Source organism: Lepus europaeus, chromosome 11, assembly GCF_033115175.1.
Source record: "Lepus europaeus isolate LE1 chromosome 11, mLepTim1.pri, whole genome shotgun sequence".
Classification (NCBI taxonomy): domain Eukaryota; kingdom Metazoa; phylum Chordata; class Mammalia; order Lagomorpha; family Leporidae; genus Lepus; species Lepus europaeus.
In genome coordinates, this window is record NC_084837.1 from 12997145 (window position 1) to 13017921 (window position 20777).

General features: G+C 42.8%; 1 protein-coding gene across 2 annotated transcripts in view; it reads left to right on the plus strand.

Moving 5' to 3' along the window:
* The window catches only part of CHRNA7 (cholinergic receptor nicotinic alpha 7 subunit), a 122209-nt gene that overhangs the window by 91581 nt on the left and 9851 nt on the right, over positions 1 to 20777 (plus strand). For both annotated transcript variants that reach the window (XM_062204558.1, XM_062204559.1), the window contains exons 5-6: positions 17005 to 17084; positions 20312 to 20479. In XM_062204558.1, coding sequence (XP_062060542.1) covers positions 17005 to 17084; positions 20312 to 20479 — 248 coding nt within the window. The remainder of the gene's footprint in view (positions 1 to 17004; positions 17085 to 20311; positions 20480 to 20777) is intronic.

Genomic DNA, 20777 nt, shown 5'->3' on the forward strand with positions numbered 1-20777 from the left:
AAGTGCTTGGGCCCCTGCACTCGCATGGGAGACCAGGGGGAAGCACTTGGCTCCTGGCTTCGGATCGGCGCAGCGCTGGCCATGGCAGCCATTTGGGGAGTGAACCAATGGAAGGAAGACCTTTCTCTCTTCTCTCTCTCTCTATAACTCTACCTGTTGAACAATAATAATAAAAAAAAAGACATTCACACACACACACACACCAGCCTAGAAGAAAACTTTCATAATTGGATATATATTACCCACAAGAAAACTACAGCAGCCATAAAGCTGAGGATCACAAAGTGGGATAGATGCACATCAAGATAGAGATAAGGCAAAGATAATAGATGTTAAGGACTGAATGCACCCCAAGGTGATGGTACTAGGAGGTGGGGTCTTTGAGAAGTGAGTAGGTCAGACCCTCATGAATGGAGTTAATTCCCTTAGAAGAAGAGAGAGAGAACTTGGTTGTTCTCTGTGCTTTCTTGGCCATGTGAGGAAACTGGAAAATGTGCATCCGCAGACCAGAGGGCTGCTGCCCCAGGCAATGGATCTGCTGACACTTAGGTCTTATTCTCTCAGCCCCCAAAACTGTGAGTAAGCAATGCTGTTTAAGTCACCCACTCTGGGGTTTTCTGTTAGAGCAGCCTGAACCAAGATGACAGCAATCACAGTGCTCAACCAGAGCACTCTGCGAGCAAACGGAAGATCTAAATATTGCAGAAGAGGCAACCCTGTCATTTCTTCTTTTTATTTTTTTTTTATTTTTAACTTTTATTTAATGAATATAAATTTCCAGTGTACAGCTTATGGATTACAATGGCTTCCCCCTCCCATAACTTCCCTCCCACCCGCAACCCTCCCCTCTCCTGTCATTTCTTCTAATCACTCCACTGACAAAGTTTGAACTAATGAGAGGTTTAGTTAAGCAAAGAAGACAAGATAATAGCTGAGCTAGAATTCAGTGGGTAATAGTGAAGTGAAATAGAAAGGATCTCATTTGCACTCATGATAACAACCATAAAATACCAAGAAATAAACCTGGTACAAATGTACCAGACCATTGAGAGGAAAACTATAAACATTTGCCAAAGCACCAAAAGGAGTGAAACAGCCTAGAAGCGGCATGTGTGTTCTTCCCAGCCCTCCTCCCCTGCAGCCACTGGTGTGTTGAAAGCATATGCAGAGAGAGTGTACTTCCATTTGCTGTGCACTCCCAAAATGGCTGCAATAGCCAAGGGCTTCTGGGTCTCCCACATGGATGCAGGGGTCCAAGTATATGGGCCATCTTTTGCTGCTTTCCCCAGGCACATTAGCAAGGAACTGGATTGGAAGTGGAACAGCTGGGACTTTAACTGGCACCCATATGGGATGCTGGTGCTGTAAGTGAGCTTTGACCCACTGTGTTATAGTATTGGCTCGCAATGATTTTCTGATGTCTGCCCTAAGAGGCTTCTTAGCACCTGTCAACAATGGAAATGCCATCCCTCTATCTCCTGGGGTCTGATATAGCAGGTGTGGAGTATAAAATTCAGGAATCTGCTTCAGGCGGTCTTAAAGGACCAAACCTTGAAAGATTTTGCCCTACTGGCATGTCTTTTGTGAGGTAGAAACTAAGAAACCAGGAGCAATTTGGTACCTGGAAGTCCACACCTTCAGCCCATTCAATCACCTCAATTACATTCTTGTCTCCCTCCTGCTGTCTGGTGAAAGCCAACTGAATGATGAATGGTGCTGTCACCACTGGAGGATTATGGGAAAAGAATGATCAGGAACTTGATTTTAACCATCTACCTCCTGCTTCTGGCATTTACCTAGTTGTTTCTCATTTTTCTTGGGGATGCATTAATATCTCAGGCTAGACAACACTACAGAATCAGTACAGAATCCCCTATTCATTTTGTAGTCAATAGGAAAATGTGCTGTGATTAAGCACAACATAATACGGCTGTATGTTATAGTCTTCCAGGTGGTGCCCCTAAATGCTATTGCTGTGAACTGGTTAAATGCCCCACACCCACTGGGATACTCATGGCTTCCCAGATACCTGTGACAGGTAGCTGCTGACTTTGAAAGCTGTACTTCTTTGTGGCCCTGCAGTCGACATTGTCGCCTTCTTTTTATCTTGGCTTTATTGAACCTCACCTTATTTATTATCCTTCCAATTGAGGCCTAGGCAAAAGAAGAAACTCCTATTTCGCAAGACCAAGATCAATGGCCACAGCACAAATTGCCTGACTTCTGTCCCTCCATGCTTAAGTAGCTAAATACCATTTTAAATACATATTGAGCATCCCTAATCCAAAAATTTTGAATGTTAAATTCTCCAAAGTCTGAAATGTTCTGGTTACCAATAATGACACTATAAGTAGAAAATTTATACCATTAAAACTTGTCTTCTGAACAGTATTATTGAAGTATTATATAAGAGTACATTCAGGCTATATGTATAAAGAATATATAAGCATAAATAGGTATTGCAAGTAGATTTGAGTCCCATCTCCAAGATGCCCCCTTATGTATATGCAAATATTCCAAAATGAAGAAGGATGAAATTGATTCTTCAGGTTCCAAGCATTTCAACATTGGGAACAGAGGCTCCACAACCTGCATCTTTCTTAAGTTCATCTATTTAATAGACTTTTAAAATAATTTTTAAAAGTTTTGAGTAACATGTAATACAGTTATGTTTTTTATGGACTACAGTGAAATATTTCAACACATATACATGGTGTGAACTCATCAACCCAGGGACTGGCCTTTCCATTTCTTTGTCTTTCCTCTGTGTTCGTGTCTACGAGCTCCTCTCTCCCAGTTGTTTACACAGAGTGTAACAAGATGTCATGAACTATGTTGCCCCACTGTGCTGAGGAACACTAAAACATGTTTACTTCTACCTGTGTTTCTGTGTTTTTATACCCATCATGCAACCTCCTTCTGTCCCCCTCCCCTCACCCTAGTAATCAATATTCCAATCTCAGATCCACTTTTAGCTTTAAAATTCCACATATTAGAACATGCAGTATTTTGTCTTTCTGTATCTGGATTAATTCAGTTAGCATAATGTCTTCCAGTTCCATCCATTGTGCTATAAATATCAAGGTTTCATTCTTACTATGATTGCATAATAGTCTGTCGTATGCTTATACCACATTCCTTTATTTATGGACAGGCAAGTTGACTGCCATGTTTTGGTTACTGTGAATAGTGCTGCAGTGAACATGGGAGTATAGGCATCTCATGCTGATTTCATTTCCCTAGGAGTTATACCTACAAGCTGGATAGCTGGATTGTATGGTAGACTTATTTTTAGTTTTTTGAGGAACCTCCATACTATTCTCCCTAATAGCTGTACTAATTTTCAGCCTCAACAGTGTATAAGGGTTCCATTTTCACCTTATCCTCATCAGTGTTTTATTTTTCATCTTTTTGATGATATCTATTCTAACTGGAATGGAGTTATCCTAAAATTGTGTTTTGATTTGCATTTCTTTGATGACAAGCGATGCTATTTTTTCATGTACTTGTTGGCTGTTTATATTTCTTCTATTCCAATTCTTTGCCTGTTTCTTAACTGGATTATTTTTATTGTTGTGTTTTTTGAGTTCTTCATATGTGCTACATATTCATCTTTTGTCATATGCTTAGTCAGCAAATATTTTCCCATTCTATTGGTTGCTTCTTCAATATGTTATTTCCTTTGCTGTACAAAAGCTTCTTGGTTTGGTATATCCCATCTGTCCTTTAAAAAAAAAAACAAAAATGATTTATTTATTTGAAAGTCAGACCTAGAGAGCAAGAGAGAAAGAGCACTTGTGCTATCTTCCATCTGCTGATTGACTCCCCAGATGACCACAACAGCTGCACCTGGACCAAGCTGAAACCTGGAATCTGGAAGTCCATCCAGGTCTCCCATTTTGGTGGCAGGGGCTTAAGAACTTGGGCCATCTTTCCTTGCTTTCTAGTGCACATTAGCAGGAAGCTGGATCAGAAGTGCAGCAGCTGAGACTCAACCTAGCACTCATATGGGACACCAAGTTTGCAGATAGCAGCTTAACCTATTGTGCCACAACTTGGTCTCCATTTGTCACTTTTGCTTTTGTTACCTGAGCTTTGGAGAAATATTATCCCTGTATGCAAATAATATGATTATGTAGAGAAGTCTAAATATTCTACCAGGAGACCATTAGAGTTGATAAACAAACTCAGCAAAGTTGCAAGATACAAAACCACACAAAAATCAGTAGTGTTTTATCTACCAGTAACAAACTTGCTGAGGAAGATATTATAAGGGCGATCCATCTTGTGTTGGAGAACTAGATGGAGTCCTAGCTGTTCCACTTACAATCTGGCTTCCTGCTAATGCATCTGGGAAAGTAGCAGCAGAAGATGGCACCCGCAACTTAACCTTCAGAGCTTAACCATTAGAACTTAACCTTGAGTGTTTGAATTATAAATCCTGAGCATTTGTGGCCAGTCTCATTTTTGGGTAACACTGTCAGAACCACTTTCTTAAATGTGTCATTTTAAGGATATCTCTGCTTAAAAGAACATCTACTAAAAATAGTTAATCTATCTCTCTCTCTCTCCTTCCCTCCCTCCATGTACCCCTACCTTTCCCTTTGTCACTCTGCCTTTTAAAAAAAATCTTAAAAAGCAGATAAAATTACCTTGAAATAAATTTAACCAAGGATGTTAAAGATGTCTATAATCAAAATCACAAAATGCTAATGAATGATATTGAACAAGGCACACATACAAAATGAAAAGAACTTCCATGCTGTGGGTTGGAAGAATTTAGTATTATTAAAATATCCATACTCTCCAACGTGGTTTACAGGTTCAATGTAGTCCCTATCAAAATACTCAATATATTGAAGTGCTTTCTCTGTGTTTTACTCTAGTGGTTTCATAGTTTCAGGTCTTATAGTTAGGTCTTTGATCCACACTGAGTTGATTTTTACATAGTACGGAAGGTTGGAGATTAAATCTCGTGCATATGGATATCCAGTTTCCCTGGAATCATTGAAAGGGCTGTCCTTTCTCTAGTGAATACTTTTGGTGCTGTTGTCAAGTCAGTTGACTGGATATACATAGATTCATTTCTGATATTTCTATTCTGTTCTCTTAGTCTGTGTGTATGTCTTTATGCCTGTACTACTGTTTTGAATACAATAACTGTAGTACATGTTGAAATAAGGTATTGTGATGTCTCCACCTTTGTTCTTTTTTAGTTAAGAATGATTTGGCTATTTGGGGGATTTGTGTTTCCATCTGAATTTAGGATTATTTTGTCCTGCTATAATTTGTATTTTCATGCTCTTAGCCAGGTCTTTCATAGAGTAAAAGTGTTTTCTTTGTTTGTTTAACTTTAATAAATTCTAGTATATCAGATTTTACTTTGGACTGTGTATTTGCTACTTAGTCTAAGAACTCTGAGTCTAGAACTAAGTCCTAAAATTTCCTCTTTTACTTTGAAAGTTTTATAGTTTTAATTACAACTTCTTAGCCAATGATTTATTATGTTAATTGTTATCAATTATTATGATTTCTAAAATGTGGGTTAAGGTCTATAATTTTTTTAAAATTTCATTTTCATTTTATTTGGAAGAGAAACAGAGGTAGAGAGAGGAGAGAGAATGAGTGAGAGAAACTCAGAGATCTTTCTTCTGCTGGTTCACTCCCCAAATGCTCCAACAGCCAGGATCTGGGCAGGCCAAAGCCAGAAGCCTAGAATTCCATCTGGGTCTCCCACATGGGTCCAGGGACTCAAGCATTTGAGCCACCATCTGTTGCCTCTCAGCTAATGCCTTGTGCATTAGCAAGCAGCTGTGTCCACAGAAGCAAGATATCATCCTAGGTACTCTGTTTGGGATGTGGGCATCTCAAGCAGCAGATTAACCCTGTGCCACAGTGCCCAACCCAGCTGTTTCAGATTTTAGCAGTTGTAAGTGGTATTGTATTTTCAGTTCCCTTGTGTTTACTACTGATACAGAAATAATTAATTTTTACCTATTGATTTTAATGCACTCATTCATGAGAACTAGAATTTGTTTTTGTTTCTGAAGATTTCTTGGGATTTTGTACATAGATCTTTAATCATGTCACCTGCAAATGGGGGGAAGTTTTCTTTCTTTCCAATCCCCATATATTTTTGGCTAGGACTTCCAGTATTATATTAAGTAAGAGAATTCAAAGTGGACCTCTTTGGTTTGTTTCTGATCATAAAGAGAAATAGTCACTCTTTCATTGTCAAGTAAGATGGTAATTGTAAGGTTTTTGTAGTTCACGTATCAGTCTGAGAAAATGACCCTTTATTCCACTTTTCTGAGAATGTTTATTTTGGATGATTGTTGACAAATGTCACTTGGCATTTCCTGCATCAATTCAATTCATAATATAATGCTTTTTCTTCTTTAGACTCTTAATATAGTAAATTTCATTGACAAATTTTATTTATTTTTATTTATTTTTTTATTTTTATTTTTTGACAGGCAGAGTGGACAGTGAGAGAGAGAGAGACAGAGAGAAAGGTCTTCCTTTGCCGTTGGTTCACCCTCCAATGGCCGCCACAGCTGGCGCACTGCGGCTGATCTGAAGGCAGGAGCCAGGTGTTTCTCCTGGTCTCCCATGGGGTGCAGGGCCCAAGCACTTAGGCCATCCTCCACTGCACTCCCTGGCCATAGCAGAGAGCTGGCCTGGAAGAGGGGCAACCGGGACTAGAACTCGGTGTGCCAGCGCCGCAAGGCGGAGGATTAGCCTACTGAGCCGTGGCGCCGGCCTCATTGACAAATTTTAATTATTGAACGAGCTTTACAACCATGGAGCAGACAAACTCTAATATATATTATATGTCATAATATATGTATATATAATAAACAGTGTATAATTCCTTATATTGCTGATAAGTTGTATTTCATATATTTTTGTATTGGAGAGGCAGAAAAAGAAATCCCACCTGCTGGTTTAGTTCCTAAATGTCTGTATCAGCCCAAAGCTGGTGGTGAATATTCAATCCCAGGTCTCCCATATGGGTGGCAGGAACCCAGTTACTGGTACCATCACCTTTGCCTCCCAGGGTCTGTACTAGCAGGAAACTGGAGTCAGATGCTAGAATTGGGTTCCAGACCCTGGTACTGATATGGAAAGTGGGCCTCTTCATTGCTAGGCAAAATGGCCGACCTGTATTTGCAATGATTTTGTTAAGAGTTTTTATGTGCATTTATGAGGGAATTGTCTGTAATTTCTACATTTTTTCCCTTTTCTGGTTTGTACTTTGATTTGGGTATCAAAGTAATACTAGCCTATAAAATGAGTTAATGGGTATTCTCTCCTCTTCTCTGGGAGAATGTTATTGAGTTAATGTTAATTCTTTACAAGTTTGGGAAAATTCTCCATTGAAACCTTCAGGATCTCGAGTTATTTTTCAGAAATAAATAATTCAGTTTGTTTTATTGTTTTAGGATTTTTCAGCTTTTTGATATCCTCTTTGTTGAGTTTGCATAGTTTTTGCTTTTTAGGAACTGGTACATTTCATTCAGTTGTTAAATCTATGTGTGAAGTTGGTCCTAGCATCCCCTTATCCTTTGTGATGTCTGCATGGTCTGCAATGAGAGACCAAGATTACCTGCGTATATTGGCTTTGTCAGTTTTGTTAATCTTTTCAAAGAAGAAGATTTTTGTTTCCTTGATTTTTCCCTACTATTTTTTCTCTTTATTATTTCCTTCCTTCCTTCTTGCTTTCCTGAGGTGACTCACAGGTAGCGTGGGTTACAGGTCTGGAACTGTTTTTCTCTTGTGCTACTAGAAGTTCTCCCTTCAGCACTTTACCTGCATCTCACCCAAGCTGATATACCGGGTTTATGTTTTCATTCAGTTCAGTGCATTTCTTCAGACTTCCTCTTTGGTGACTGACTTACACATTCGGTGTTTAGCTGCCAAGCATTTGGAGGTTTCCCTGTTTTCTTCCTGTTGTTCAAGTTTAGTTTGTTTCCTTTGTGGGCTAATATCATTCCATTTCTTTTCCCTTTTTAAACTTGACTCAGGTTTGTCTTCTATCTCCGGATATGGACTTCCGTGGTATATGCTCCTCGGGTGCCTGAAAAGAATGTTTTTGCTGCTGTTGGTTTTCTAAAAAGCCAATTAAATCCTATTGGTTGATGGTATGTGAAGTTGTTCTGTATCCTTGTTGACTTTCTGTCTGGCTGCCTTTTCATCAAATATTGAGAGAAGAATATTGAATATAATTGTGCGTTTCTATTTTTCACTTCCATTGGTTTTTGGGTCACATATTTTGCAGCGTTCTTGTTTGGGAGAGTGGTTGTGCTTGCTGTGCCTACTTGGTGGACTGAGCCTTTATGATTATGTAAATTTACATCTGTGCTTCCTAATGTTCTTGCTGTAAAGTCTACTTTATCTGATGATAAAGCAGTCAATCTTGTTTTCTTTTTGAGTAATGCTTCCTCTTCTGTTTTCTGTATCTGTCCTCTTATAGAGGAACATTTTTTTTAAATTTGAAAAAAATTACTGATAGTGTTTTTGTAAATTCATCTGAGAGCTATGGAGGGTGGGAGAGGAGGGAGCAGGCGGTGGGAGGAGAGGGTTGAGCAAGCTTTCTCTTCGACTGATTCACTCCCCAAAAGCCTACAACAGCCAAGCTTGGGTCAGCACCGAAGCCAAGAAGCAGGTATGCAAAGGAGGTTGTTCTAGGTATATAACAATAGGTTGTTAATAAATTATACTGCTGTGAACGTTCTACTAATTCAATCTTATCTTCCTTTTTATTTTCTCTGTTTCAAGAACTTCCTTTAGCTACTCCTTTTGGTTAATTCTTCTAGTGATTGGATTTCCTAATTTTCTTTCATCTGGAACTTTCTTGACCTTCCTCCATTGCTCCTGAGGGTGTTTTCATTGGCTATATGAATCTAGTATTTATGAGTTCCTCTTCCTCATTTTACCACTATCATTTCCTTGTCATTTTCCCCCTTACTGTCACTGTCATGACAAGTGCTATTTTTTCATTCTGTTTTGTTTTAAATTTTTTCTTTCTTTTTTTATTTGACAGAGAGACAGAGATCACTCATCCTCTGGTTCACTCCCCAAATGCCTACAATGGTCAGGGCTATGCCAGATTGAAACGAGGATCTAGGAATTCAGTTTGGTCTCGCACAGGTGGCAATGCCCCAAGTACTCGAGCCATTGTCTGCTGCTTCCCAAGGCATGCATTAGCAAGAAGCAGGAGTTGGGAGCAGAGAAAGGACTCTGGTTCAGGCACTCTGATGTGAGATTCCGACATCCTAAGAAGCCTCTTAATTGCTGCGCCAAACACGTGTCCCCTTTTCTGAAAACATAGGCTTAGTCTCTTTAGACTTAATATTTATTCACATTAATGATGGTAAGTTTTTTTAATCAGAAAATGCAAGCTCCCTTTTAAAAAAAAATATTTGTTTATTTGAAAAGCAGAGTTACAGAGAGGCAGAGAGAGAGGTCCTCCATCTGCTGGTTCACTCCCTAGATGACCACAATGGCCAGAACTGTGCCTATCTAAAGCCAGGAGCTTCTTCTGGCTCTCCCAGGTTGGAGCAGGGGCCCAAGTACTTGGGTCATCCTCAATTACTTTCCCAGGCCATAGCCCAGAGCCGGATTGGAAGTGGAGCAACCGGGACTCGAACCGGCACCCACATGGGATGCCAGCACTGCAGGTGGCGGCTTTCTGGCTATGCCACAGCACCAGGCCCACAAGCTCCCTTAAAAAGTTATCCTTTTAATTTTTCAACTAATCTCAAGTGAACCTCAGGCATGAATTTGGGGCTCCCAGTTTTGTGGGCGGCTTCCAGGGTTGCCTCTGTGCTATGCAGAATCATTACTGAAGGACAAGGTGGCTGGGTGCTTGGATCTTCTAATTCAACTGACTCTTTACTCATCTAGGTGAATTTCCACAGATGACAATGGGTGTGTTTGAATATCATTTGGCTCCTGAACTCACACAGATTGTTAAGCCACAAAGTCATAGGTTAATCGTACCAGGGAGGTGGACACACAATTCAGTTCAGTGTTTAGGAAGTGGGCCTAGTGGGATGTCCTTGGGTCACTGGAGGTGTTCCCTGGAAGGTAGTTTTGGAGGCAAGGTTGGCTGTGAAAGCCGGAGTGGGGCCTGCTTACACAGATTGAAGACCCATTCCAGGCTGTCCATTTGGTAAGTTTCATGTGCCCACGTCCATGGGTGGTGGACTGGACTGGTGTTTAAGCCTTGAGCATTCTGAAATCTAAGAAACAGCCCAAGCTCTTGTGAATGTCTGGGTGTGCTGGCCACACATCTTTGAGCGGGGAGCACATGGGCCTGCCCCATTTGCTCTGCTGCCCCCTCCCCTCTCTCCCATCATGACTTCGTCTATGTCTCCTAAGCTTTCCTTACAGTTTGCAGTGTTGCACATAGAGACTGCAATGGGGCAGTATAGAAAATAAGACTGACTCAAGTTAGAAAAATAGAATAACCTGCTAACGATGAACTACAAGTTAAAATTACAAAATGCCAAATTGCAGAGTTTGAGCATCTGCAAATGCAGTGAAAGGCAGATAATTAAACACAATTAAGAATTGAAAACACAATAAAGAACAAAGCACCCTTTAAAAAGCAGTTTTGAAAAGAACCAAGTGAAATTAATACAGATGAGAAATACACATAAAAATTTAAAACTCAGTTGAGGCCTGTGATGTCAGAGGAGGCACAGGTGAGGGAGCAGAGAAAATTGCCCAGCTGAGTCACTGAAAGCTAAGTAGATAGAAAATAGGAAAGAATGGTTAACAGCAGTTGCAACAGTATCTAACTCAGTAGTGCTTCTGTGTGCCAGGATCAGTTCCAAGTGCTTTCCAATCTTTTGAGGAAAATACTTTGATTTGCAGAGCAGGAAACTGAAGCACTCAAGGAACAAAAGAGGGAACCCAGAAACTTGATTTATGCTGTGATGACATTATCCTGTGTTATTTATTACATTGCTCTAATCCATTTGGCTTTACATCCAATTGTTGGATGGCATCCATGCCGTATCCAATTTAACATTGAAATTAGTGGATCGAGAAAGGATCTTTGTTTGAAACTTACTGTATATACATTTATGGGATACATATAGAAATAGAAAACTTACTATAGTGAGTCATATTAACATATCCATCCTCTGGCATAATTACTGTGTGTGCGCACGCCCGCCCGCATGTGTGTGTGTTTGTGTGTGTGTGTGTGTGTGAGAGAGAGAGAGAGAGAGAGAGAGAGTGTTAAGTCTGCTCAGCAGGAATCTCACACACAGGACAGCTTTGTCACGTGCAATCCTCAGCTGTGTTAGAGCTCTAGACTTGCTCAGCCTGTGTCTTGTATCTTCTGACCTCCATCTCCCACATCCTCCCCTCTACTCTCCACTGCCCTGGTAACAGATGTTTTATTCTCTTTCTTGACTGAACTCTTCTGGGGGCTTCCTGCTGATGCTCCAGGTGTCTGCCTCCTGCCGTCTTTGGCAGGTGGAAATGACCATGGACATTCATTTCTCAACAGTTTTTGGTCATGGGCTGAGATGGGCCATGTTTTTAGTTACAGCTCCTTAATGTTTACAATAAAAGGTAGAACTCAATCAACCTATGGCAGGCTCAGTCAGTCTGTTTTGTCTCTCTGCATCTCAACGAATTCACCTACTTTAAGTAGACTTGTTTTTCTCTGAAATCTGGGCATACTTTCACCAGTCGTGTATTAACATATAATTGGTAGCTTTTTCATTCTTAGAAATTTAAAATAAAGGTTCCCTTTTGATTACCACCTGAGAGAGATGTGCTTCCTCCTTCCTCATCTCCTACTTTTTTAGATAGATTTCATTTTCATCTCTTCTGCTTCTCTGTCTTTCAAGAATGGTAAGAGATCACAGAATAGAATTGATTTTACTAATTTGGTCATCCCAAGCCCACACAGGGTCTTTGCAACAGTACACTGTGTCTGGGTTTCTCTTTCTTTGCATTCTTCATCTGTTTCTGGATGCAGACTCTCTTTCTGGTGAGCTGGGAGCTGTTCCTGCCTGGTTTCCTGCATGTCTGTCTGCTCTGTTCTTTTCTCTCAGGGTGCTGACAGCTGGACTCCTGTTTGTATGGCACAGTTATGTCCCCTTCCCTTCCATGCTCCAAGGTGGGAATCAGTGCTGCAGAGGGGGTGAGGCAGGAGGCTCTGCTGAGTTTGGGATCAGAAGGCTCTTGCTATAGGGCCAGCAGCATTTTACAGGGACGGGACCAGGCACTACGTGAACCTCAAGGGATGCAGAGGAGGTAAAGGCCGAAGGCCGGAACCCCAGGGTTCAGCTATGCCCGGCATCCTCTCCCTGAGGTCTTTGTTACCTCTGATGCCTGAATGCACAGCTACATCCATACAGATTGGGGCCCTGAGCCTTGCTTGGCACAGCCACCCTAAGCTTGCTCCCAAATTTGGCCTCCGTGCTTGGGGCCACATCTCAGTCACCTCAATGTGCAAGCAAACCACATCTCCCTGAAGACTCTCCCTCACACTGGTTTCCTCCAAGTTTGTGATTAGTCTGTGCCTACCAGGGGCCTTGCCCACTGTTATTTTTCCCTGTGGGAGTTCTGCCCATTGCTGGAACCTGTCCAGGTGCCCTCTCCTCCTGTTCATCCCTTAGGGGCATAGATCATGCATCTTTTTTTCTTTTTCTTTTTTTCTTTCTTTTTTTTGAAGATTTGCGTTATTTATTTTACTTATTTTTTAAAAGGTTTATTTATTTATTTGAAAGTCAGAGTTACACAGAGAGAGAAGAGGTAGAGAGAGAGAGGTCTTCCATCCACTGGTTCATTCCCCAATTGGCCGCAACAGCCGGAGCTGTGCCGATCTGAAGCCAGGAGCCAGGAGCCTCCTCCAGGTCTCCCACACGGGTGCAGGGGCCCAGGGACTTGGCCATCCTCCACTGCTTTCCCAGGCCATAGCAGAGAGCTGGATCAGAAATGGAGCAACTGGCACTAGAACTGGCGCCCATGTGGGATGCTGGCGCTTCAGGCCAGGGCGTTAACCCACTGCACCACAGTACCGGCCCCAATCATGCATGTTAATATTTGAGTTACATATGCCCTTGTTTTCCCATCAGTGGTGGGGGTGGGGCTCAGAGCTCTTCTCACCATGAGAGCAAGCACCTTGGGTCCTCGGTCATCACTGGCTGGAAGAGGACAGAGGCAGCCAGAGAAATGGGGTGCTTGGAGAGAGTGAAGGGAACCAAGCTGGAATCCTCAGGAACCTCACAGATGCAAGAAAAAATAGTTAACCATTTTCACATGATTTAATACAGAAAATGTCAAATACACACAAAAGCAGATGGGAGTAAGAGGAATCCCTGTGGACCTGTCCCTTCTCCACAGTTATCAGTACCTGTCAGCTGCAGGGCTGCGTCCTCACTTGACATTGTGTCCAGTGTGTGCTGGTATGGCTCGGATGTCCCCCTGTGCACAGAGCTCAGCACGCAGGTCCTCACGGGGCTTTGGTTGCTCCTTTTCCAAGGGACTTCATTTCCTGCCTCAGAGAGCTGTTTTCCAACTGATGTTTTGTAACATGGCCCTTTTTCAAACACATCTTGCATCTGGCTTTAGTGCTCAAAACAGATGAAGCAGTGTTAGCACCAATCTATTACAAGAGTTTCCTTTTTTATTGTTTATATATAAAGTCCACTTGTCTATGGGAAAAAGCCATGCAGGCGCCATCGTGGATCTTAAGATTTGAATTTTGGTAACAATGACCATGCTGCAATTTCATGATCTCAATATTCTGTTTAGATGAACAATATTCAGAAATCACTGAGTCACATAGGTAAGCCGTTGCCAATAGCAACATTTTTTTTTATCTTGTTTTTACCCGTTTGCCTTGTGATCTTGAGAGTCTCTTCAATTAAATTGATCCAAATGCTTGGAGTTAGCTGGAACTGTGATTTTTTTTTTCCCAGAGTTGAATCCCTGCTCTAACAAGTGCTCACAGTATGTATGATAAATATAAAAATCAGACAGGAAAAAATAAAGCTTGAATAAGCACAACCTTGGGTCCCTCAGATACACGAGACCACACTTGATGTTATTGCTGCCACGGACATGGGCATTAGTGGGAACCCGTGCAGTCTCAGTGCCGGGTAGTTATGGCCACAAGCTTGAACTTTTAAAAAGAACACTGCAGAGCTAGAATCATTTCTAAGACGTTCACATACATGCACATTCGTGGCAAGGGGAGTTTAATTCAACCTCAAAAAGGGAGTTAAGCAGGCTGCGCACATTAACACATTGGGAGTCTCTGAAGGGTTAAAATTCTGTCAGTCCTTTGAATGTGTTCACTTATATCAACATTTTAAAATGCGAGTGAAACAAAATTTTTAAATCAAACACTTGCAAAACTGAAGTGTCCGTACAGCATTGCAAGTTTCCAGAGAACGTAGTTTGAAGTTCCTGGTGTTTTCCTGGGTGAGTTCTGGAGAGTGAGTTTTCAGATATCCTGTGCTCCATCCTGTTTGTGATTAGTCCAATCAGATACAGAAGACACTCAAGCAAAGAGTAGTTACATCCTGACCCTACTCCCTTCTCTCTTTTGCCCTGAGTGTGTTTGGAAGTACAGGGGTGGGTGTAGGGAACATAGCTTCTGCCAGAGCACTCTCAGGGAGGACACTTCCTCCTGGACACAGGGTGTGGCTGCAGGCACTGAGTTAGGCTGGTAGATTGCCTGTTAACAAGAAGGGCATTGAGTTCTCATGGGAACGCGGGCTCCCACGAGGACATGCACTGCTTTCCCAGACTTGCTTATCTAGGAAACCGAGTCGCAAGACACCCCACCAATGTCTTGACAACCATGTTCTGAAGATTATCAAGTAACCTTGCAAGTGATCTTAGAGTTAGAAGAGCACTGGCTTGTGCTGTACAAATGGCTGATGTAATCCTGGTCAGTAAAAGAGACACAGGGAACTTGCCGGCGGCCTTCTGAGGAAGAGTTCCCGTGCCCTGCCTCTCCTTTTGCTTGCTGTCCCCCAACAGGTGGGTGCGTCATTGTCTCCATGAACTATCCTTTAATAACTGATTGTTCTTCCTCCTTCCCTCCCTGTTCTCTTCTCTCCCTCCCTTTAAACTTTGTCACATTTTTGTTTGTTTCATATGCACATCGTGACTTCCTTGTACAGCTTTTTCCCTTGACTCTGGTTGTCATTTTTCTTACTATACATTTTTTAAAAATATGTCTCTAAATTCATGACACTCTCAGCTCGTTATCCCCCACTTTTGCTCTGAATCCACTCCATTATGCATGCTGTCCTCAGAGAACCCATGACTGCATGCTCTCTCCTGGACCCTCCCCTTTCTAGACCTCCTGAAGAATGTCTTTCTTGGCCTTCATGCTTGGATGGTTTCTTCCTACTCTGGAAAATTTCTGTGTCATTTTTCTTTGGGAATTTTCTCCATCCCACTAAGCCTGTCTGCTCTTGATAAGAATTTTGTTACTTGATCAGTTGAGTTCTCCTGGCCCTGTCCTCTCTGGCACTCATTGTTTCTGTCCTAATTGTCGTCTGTGTGATTTTTATCAACCAACCCCCCACCCGTTTATGAATAATTATTTCATAAATCATATCTTAATTTTCATATTGCTCTTTATTTTTCTAATTGCAGTGCCTGCTTGCATTTTCGTGGGAATCTTAGTTTTGTAAGGAGTAATTTTTGGTTCCTCTCATTGTTCATTTTGCATCTTCATGATGTCTCCCCTTGCCTGTGTGTGTCTCATGCTGAACGCTGTCCTCATCTTGTGATTCTGAGGTTTCCGTTGAGAAGGCTTCAGACATAGGAAGACTTCCCGAGGCTCTGCTGATGTGGGTTGCCCTTTCTAAGGGGTCTCCTGGCTGCCAGAATGAGGAGAACTTTACTTGGAGGTACAGGCCCCTTGACTGGCTGCCCATGCTTTCTTGAGGTAGTTTATATTTATTTACATGTAGGATTGTGTTTTAAAGGTAACTAGCATCTTGTTGTAATTGAGCATGATCAGAAATGACTGTCATGAAGGGAGAAGTTTTTACTCACAGTTCCCTGGCCAATAGGAATCATGACACAGTGGGCAGGGCCACCAGCAAGGTACCAGGGTCTGTCCAGAGGCAAGAGGAGGAGTGAGAAAAATTGCGAACAAGAGCCTTTATCATGAATCCAGTGGGGATGGGCAAGGCAAGGTTATCGGGCTTAGGATTGGCCATTTGGAACGATTCCACTAGGCTCGAGGGCCTAGGGGCTGTGGTCAGTTTTCTGGGACCTGGCCCTGGGGTGACGATGACAGGTGGTGATGGACCCCGGATGTGAGGGTCCCATAGAGGAGATTTTGTGTGTGTGTGTGTGTGTGTGTATCTTTATCCAAGTTGGTAACTTCTGGCTGCAGGAAGTTTTAACATGGGCAGAGGAGAGTTCCAGGGTGTCTTTGCTTGAACTTATACTTAATTCTTCACCCACATTCCTTCTTGTCTTCAGTGACAGGGACCCAGGTCCCTCTGGGGCTTTGCTGACACCCAGTTCCCACCTGCACCTGCAGTCATTAAAAGTACAAGAGGATTTATTATACACTAACCCAGTGTTGGGCCCAATCCACGAGGCTGGAACTAGAGCCTTGACCACAGGAGGCCACACTGGGACTGAGAGCGGAGCAGCACTTCCATCCATCCTGGTTATCCTGCAGGTGTACTATGAGTTCTCGTCTGCTGATGGCCTCCTAAACTGTTTTCACGTTGCACCTTGGTTAAGAGCTTCATCTTGTATACTTTGTGCAATGTACCACAGTTCATCTGAAGCAGGGTAGATGTTGGCCTTTTCAAGATGGGCTGTGAGAAGACTCCCAGAGGAACTGTGGCGGTACTCTGGTCAGGTGTGGGGTGACTGAAGCAAACACAGCCCTTCTCAAGTCCCTGCAGCCACAGCCATGACAGAGCTGACATGCTGGGAAGTCCACAGTGTGGTCACGCTGCCTCACAAAATCCTCTTTCTTGTTGCTAGTGCTGATGAGCGGTTTGATGCCACATTCCACACCAATGTCCTGGTGAATTCTTCTGGACATTGCCAGTACCTCCCTCCAGGTAAGATCCATGTCCTTTGTGCTGTTCCAGCTAGAATATGGTAGCAGGTGTGGGCATCCGTCCTCAGGTGCTCACCTGAGGGGGGCTCCTGCTCTGCCCTGTGCCTCCGTTCACTGCCACCCTCCTCCCCTTCCTTCTACTCTGCCTCTGATGTATTTCCTGAGGCTTACTCTTTTGTCTGGGAATCAAGGCTAGAGCTGTCTTACCAGTGAGTGTTGTATGTTCTTATCATGTCATGTGTTCTTAGACTCGTTCCACAATTAAAGCAAGTTTCTCTTTGCTGGGTAATTCCCAACTCTGCTTTTACCCCGCAAGCCAGAAAACCAGGCCCTTTCCTCTCCATTTCAGTTCCAACCTCTTTCCCTCCCTGACTGAGCGCCTGGACAGATGCTGCTCTCCAGGTTTTGGAGGTGGGGTGGTGTTCTGAGTGCATGCATTCAAGAGCACTCTTGGGGTAGGCACAAGGTCCAGTGACTCATCAGTGACTTGTTCCTGAAAGTCTCAACTCCCCAGTGGTTAACTACTTCCTGGGCTCGATTGTTTTCCCACCAGCCTGTCATTGTAGTCAAGCTCACTGAACCCTGGGCTGTACAAGGAGCAGTCACTGGCGGGGAATCCAACCAGGGTTTTATGATTTTGAGGCACATTCAGCATGTGTTTTAGCATGCAGATAATGGTTTCCCATCATCCTTTGTTAAAGACATGTATAAAGACTCAAACTGCACAGTAAATATACTACTCATAGTAACTTTAAGATAAATATATGTCACTGAAATAGTCACAGAAATGAACAATTGGGATGCGATGGGTTAACAGGGTGATTTTTTTTTCTTTTTTGTCTTTTATAAGATTTTTACATTTTTCCAGTTTCAGCTCCTGTACTGCTACTGTTTGGTTACCCCTACCTCACCTCTACAACCCCCTATGCACACACACACACACACACAGCACACACAGCCAGCCCCATCTCACAGTACATCTGATTTGATGTGAATCTGATTTGGCCCCTGGGCTGCTGTTCACCTGCTTCTCCTGGCAGCAGATAACATCTCCTGGCAGAATTTCTGTGCTCACCGTGGAATCCATTGTGTGTCTGACCCAAGAGTCAGTAATGAATGAGTGATTGAACCTGTCAAACATACATCCCTCCCAATGGTGTTTGCTTGGGTTCAAGAAGTCTCTGGTTCTCTGTCTTAAAACACCTGCTCTCCTGCGTTCCCCAGACCCTCCCCCAGCTCTTCCTGCTGACCTTAAGCCCTGCAGACTGGAGGTTTACAATGCCTGTGTGTTCTTTTTCACCAGGCCTGGGACTTGCTGCTTCCATTGCAAGGACTATTTTAAAAATCAGCCTCTGTAGTCATCTTGCTGAAGGTTGTTTTGAAAGCTGAGGTTCTTTTCAGCTACAGGAGCAGTGTCCCTAACCCTCAAGCCATCTGCGTGCAGCAGCTGCCTCGGGGTCCATCTCCGCAGCTGGACCCCGGGAGCTGGTCAGGACAGGGACATTTTGCCTCTACCTGAGGATCTTTACACTGGCAGGAGAGGTCCAGAGCTGCCTGGCTAGGGGATAGCTGGTCATGCACTGGTAGAGTCCAGTGTTAGTTCTGAGAGGGCTTGCTCCTTGCTTAGTGAGACACAGGTTATAAAGAACATTTGGGGCGTAAACACTGGCATGAAGACTTGATCATGTCATGACAGCCCCATTCCCTCCATGCGCTTATTTTTAACAGCTTTATGTAGGTAGAATTTACATATCATGCATTTTAGGTACATGATTCAACAGCTTTCAGTAAATTTACAGACTTGCGTAACCATCGTCACGGTCTGGTTTTAGAACATTCTCATCATCAAGATCCCTCTTGCCTGTTTACACTTCATTCCCACTGCCTGGCCAGTCCCAGGCACACGCTGATCTGCTTTCCACCTCTTTTATTTCTATTTTTATTTTTATTATTTATTTATTTTTAGTCATTTCATAGAAATGGAGTCCCACAGTTACAGGGTTTTGTAACTTGTTTTGTAACCGTGTGGGTCTGGGGGATCCAGTTCTCTAATGGGGGAAGTTTCTGGAATGACTTCCAGCTTCCTGTGAACATTAGGGCATTGCTACCAAGCTTATTGAAAGGGACCTGAAGGAACACAATGTTTATTATCTTTCCCCAACTTAGCTACGAGCTGGGATTTCTGTTAGCAAGGGCACTGGGTCCCCTCTTCTTTCTTTTCTTTGTTGAACTTAGTAGCAGAAATTTACAGAGTGTGGGCCCTGTTACCACTGGGACACTCAAACTATGAACTATGCTTCCTTTCAGCGTGGTCCCATCCTTCTTTGGCCAGGAAGAGCACGTGGCCATAAATAACTCGAGTGAGCTCTTCTGTTCCCCTCTCCATGACCTTCTGGAAAATGTACCTCCAGCTTGACCTAGCCTCAGCTGGCTCTTCTCAGTAAAAAACTTTGTTCTATTCAGGCACCCTCTCTTCAACCTAAACCCATCAGTTCTTGTTCCATTCTTGAACTAGAACTTGAACCAGTTGATATTCTCCTTTACATATATTTCTAGATAAGCAAGTATTTTCCAAATGTTTAACATAAAGAAAACATCTACCCTACCCCTCACCAGCACAAACACACACACCCTCTTGTATATTCTGTCTCTAACCCCTTCAACATTTCTCTCAAAACTCTTGAGTTTTCTTCCACATGTTTTGCTTGTATTATTTAGAGTCTCAAGGTGCTCATGGTGAATGCACATTTATATGAGTGTCCTTTAAAAAGTTCATGGAAAATGGAACTTAAAAATAAGTTTATTTACTTGGACACAAGCAGTTTTTGAAATCCACACATAAGATGGGTGTCCAAAAATCTCATAAAAATATATATTATGGAAAAAAAGTATACATGAATTTAAAAGCATCTTTGCTCTATATAAACTTGTCTTTTCATTCCATGTTTCCACTAACTTTTCGAAATGCCCTTGTGGAGTTACTCTTTGTGCAAAGAGCACTCAGAACAGTCTTCTTCAACAGAGCATATCCTTATGGTATTTGAATTTCAAAGAACAGTGAAGCTTTAGCTGAGCTGCTTTTCCAGAGATTTGCAGTCAGAGGACACAGTTTGTACTGGACGAGAGTATGTGGCAGGGTGGGTTGGGCTGAAGGCACTGCTGTGAATTTTGAGCACGTCGCAGTCAGCCTGGGCTTGTGTCTTCTGATTGTTCCCGTCACTCGTGTAGGCATATTCAAGAGCTCCTGCTACATTGACGTGCGCTGGTTTCCCTTTGATGTGCAGCAGTGCAAGCTGAAGTTTGGGTCTTGGTCGTACGGAGGCTGGTCATTGGACCTGCAGATGCAGGAGGCAGATGTCAGCGGCTATATCCCCAACGGGGAGTGGGACCTCGTGGGTAAGCCCCGCAGAGACGCCTGGCCGACAGCCTGGAAGAAAGAGGCTGGCTTTCTGTGTGAGTGGGTAAAAATGAGGATTTTCCACTGTGCTTTGCAGAGTGAGCATTCATTGAGGCCTGCAGTATTCTCCATAATGCATTGAGAGTGGTAGGCTGAGAAATAGAAAGCTGTTAGAAAATGCAGAGCTTTGCTTAAGAAACTTGTGCCATGGTGAGGACACCTTGCAGCAAGTCCATGCTGGGGTGGACGCCCCTGCACTACACAGAGTGTTCCTAAAATCAGCTTGGACAGCAAACT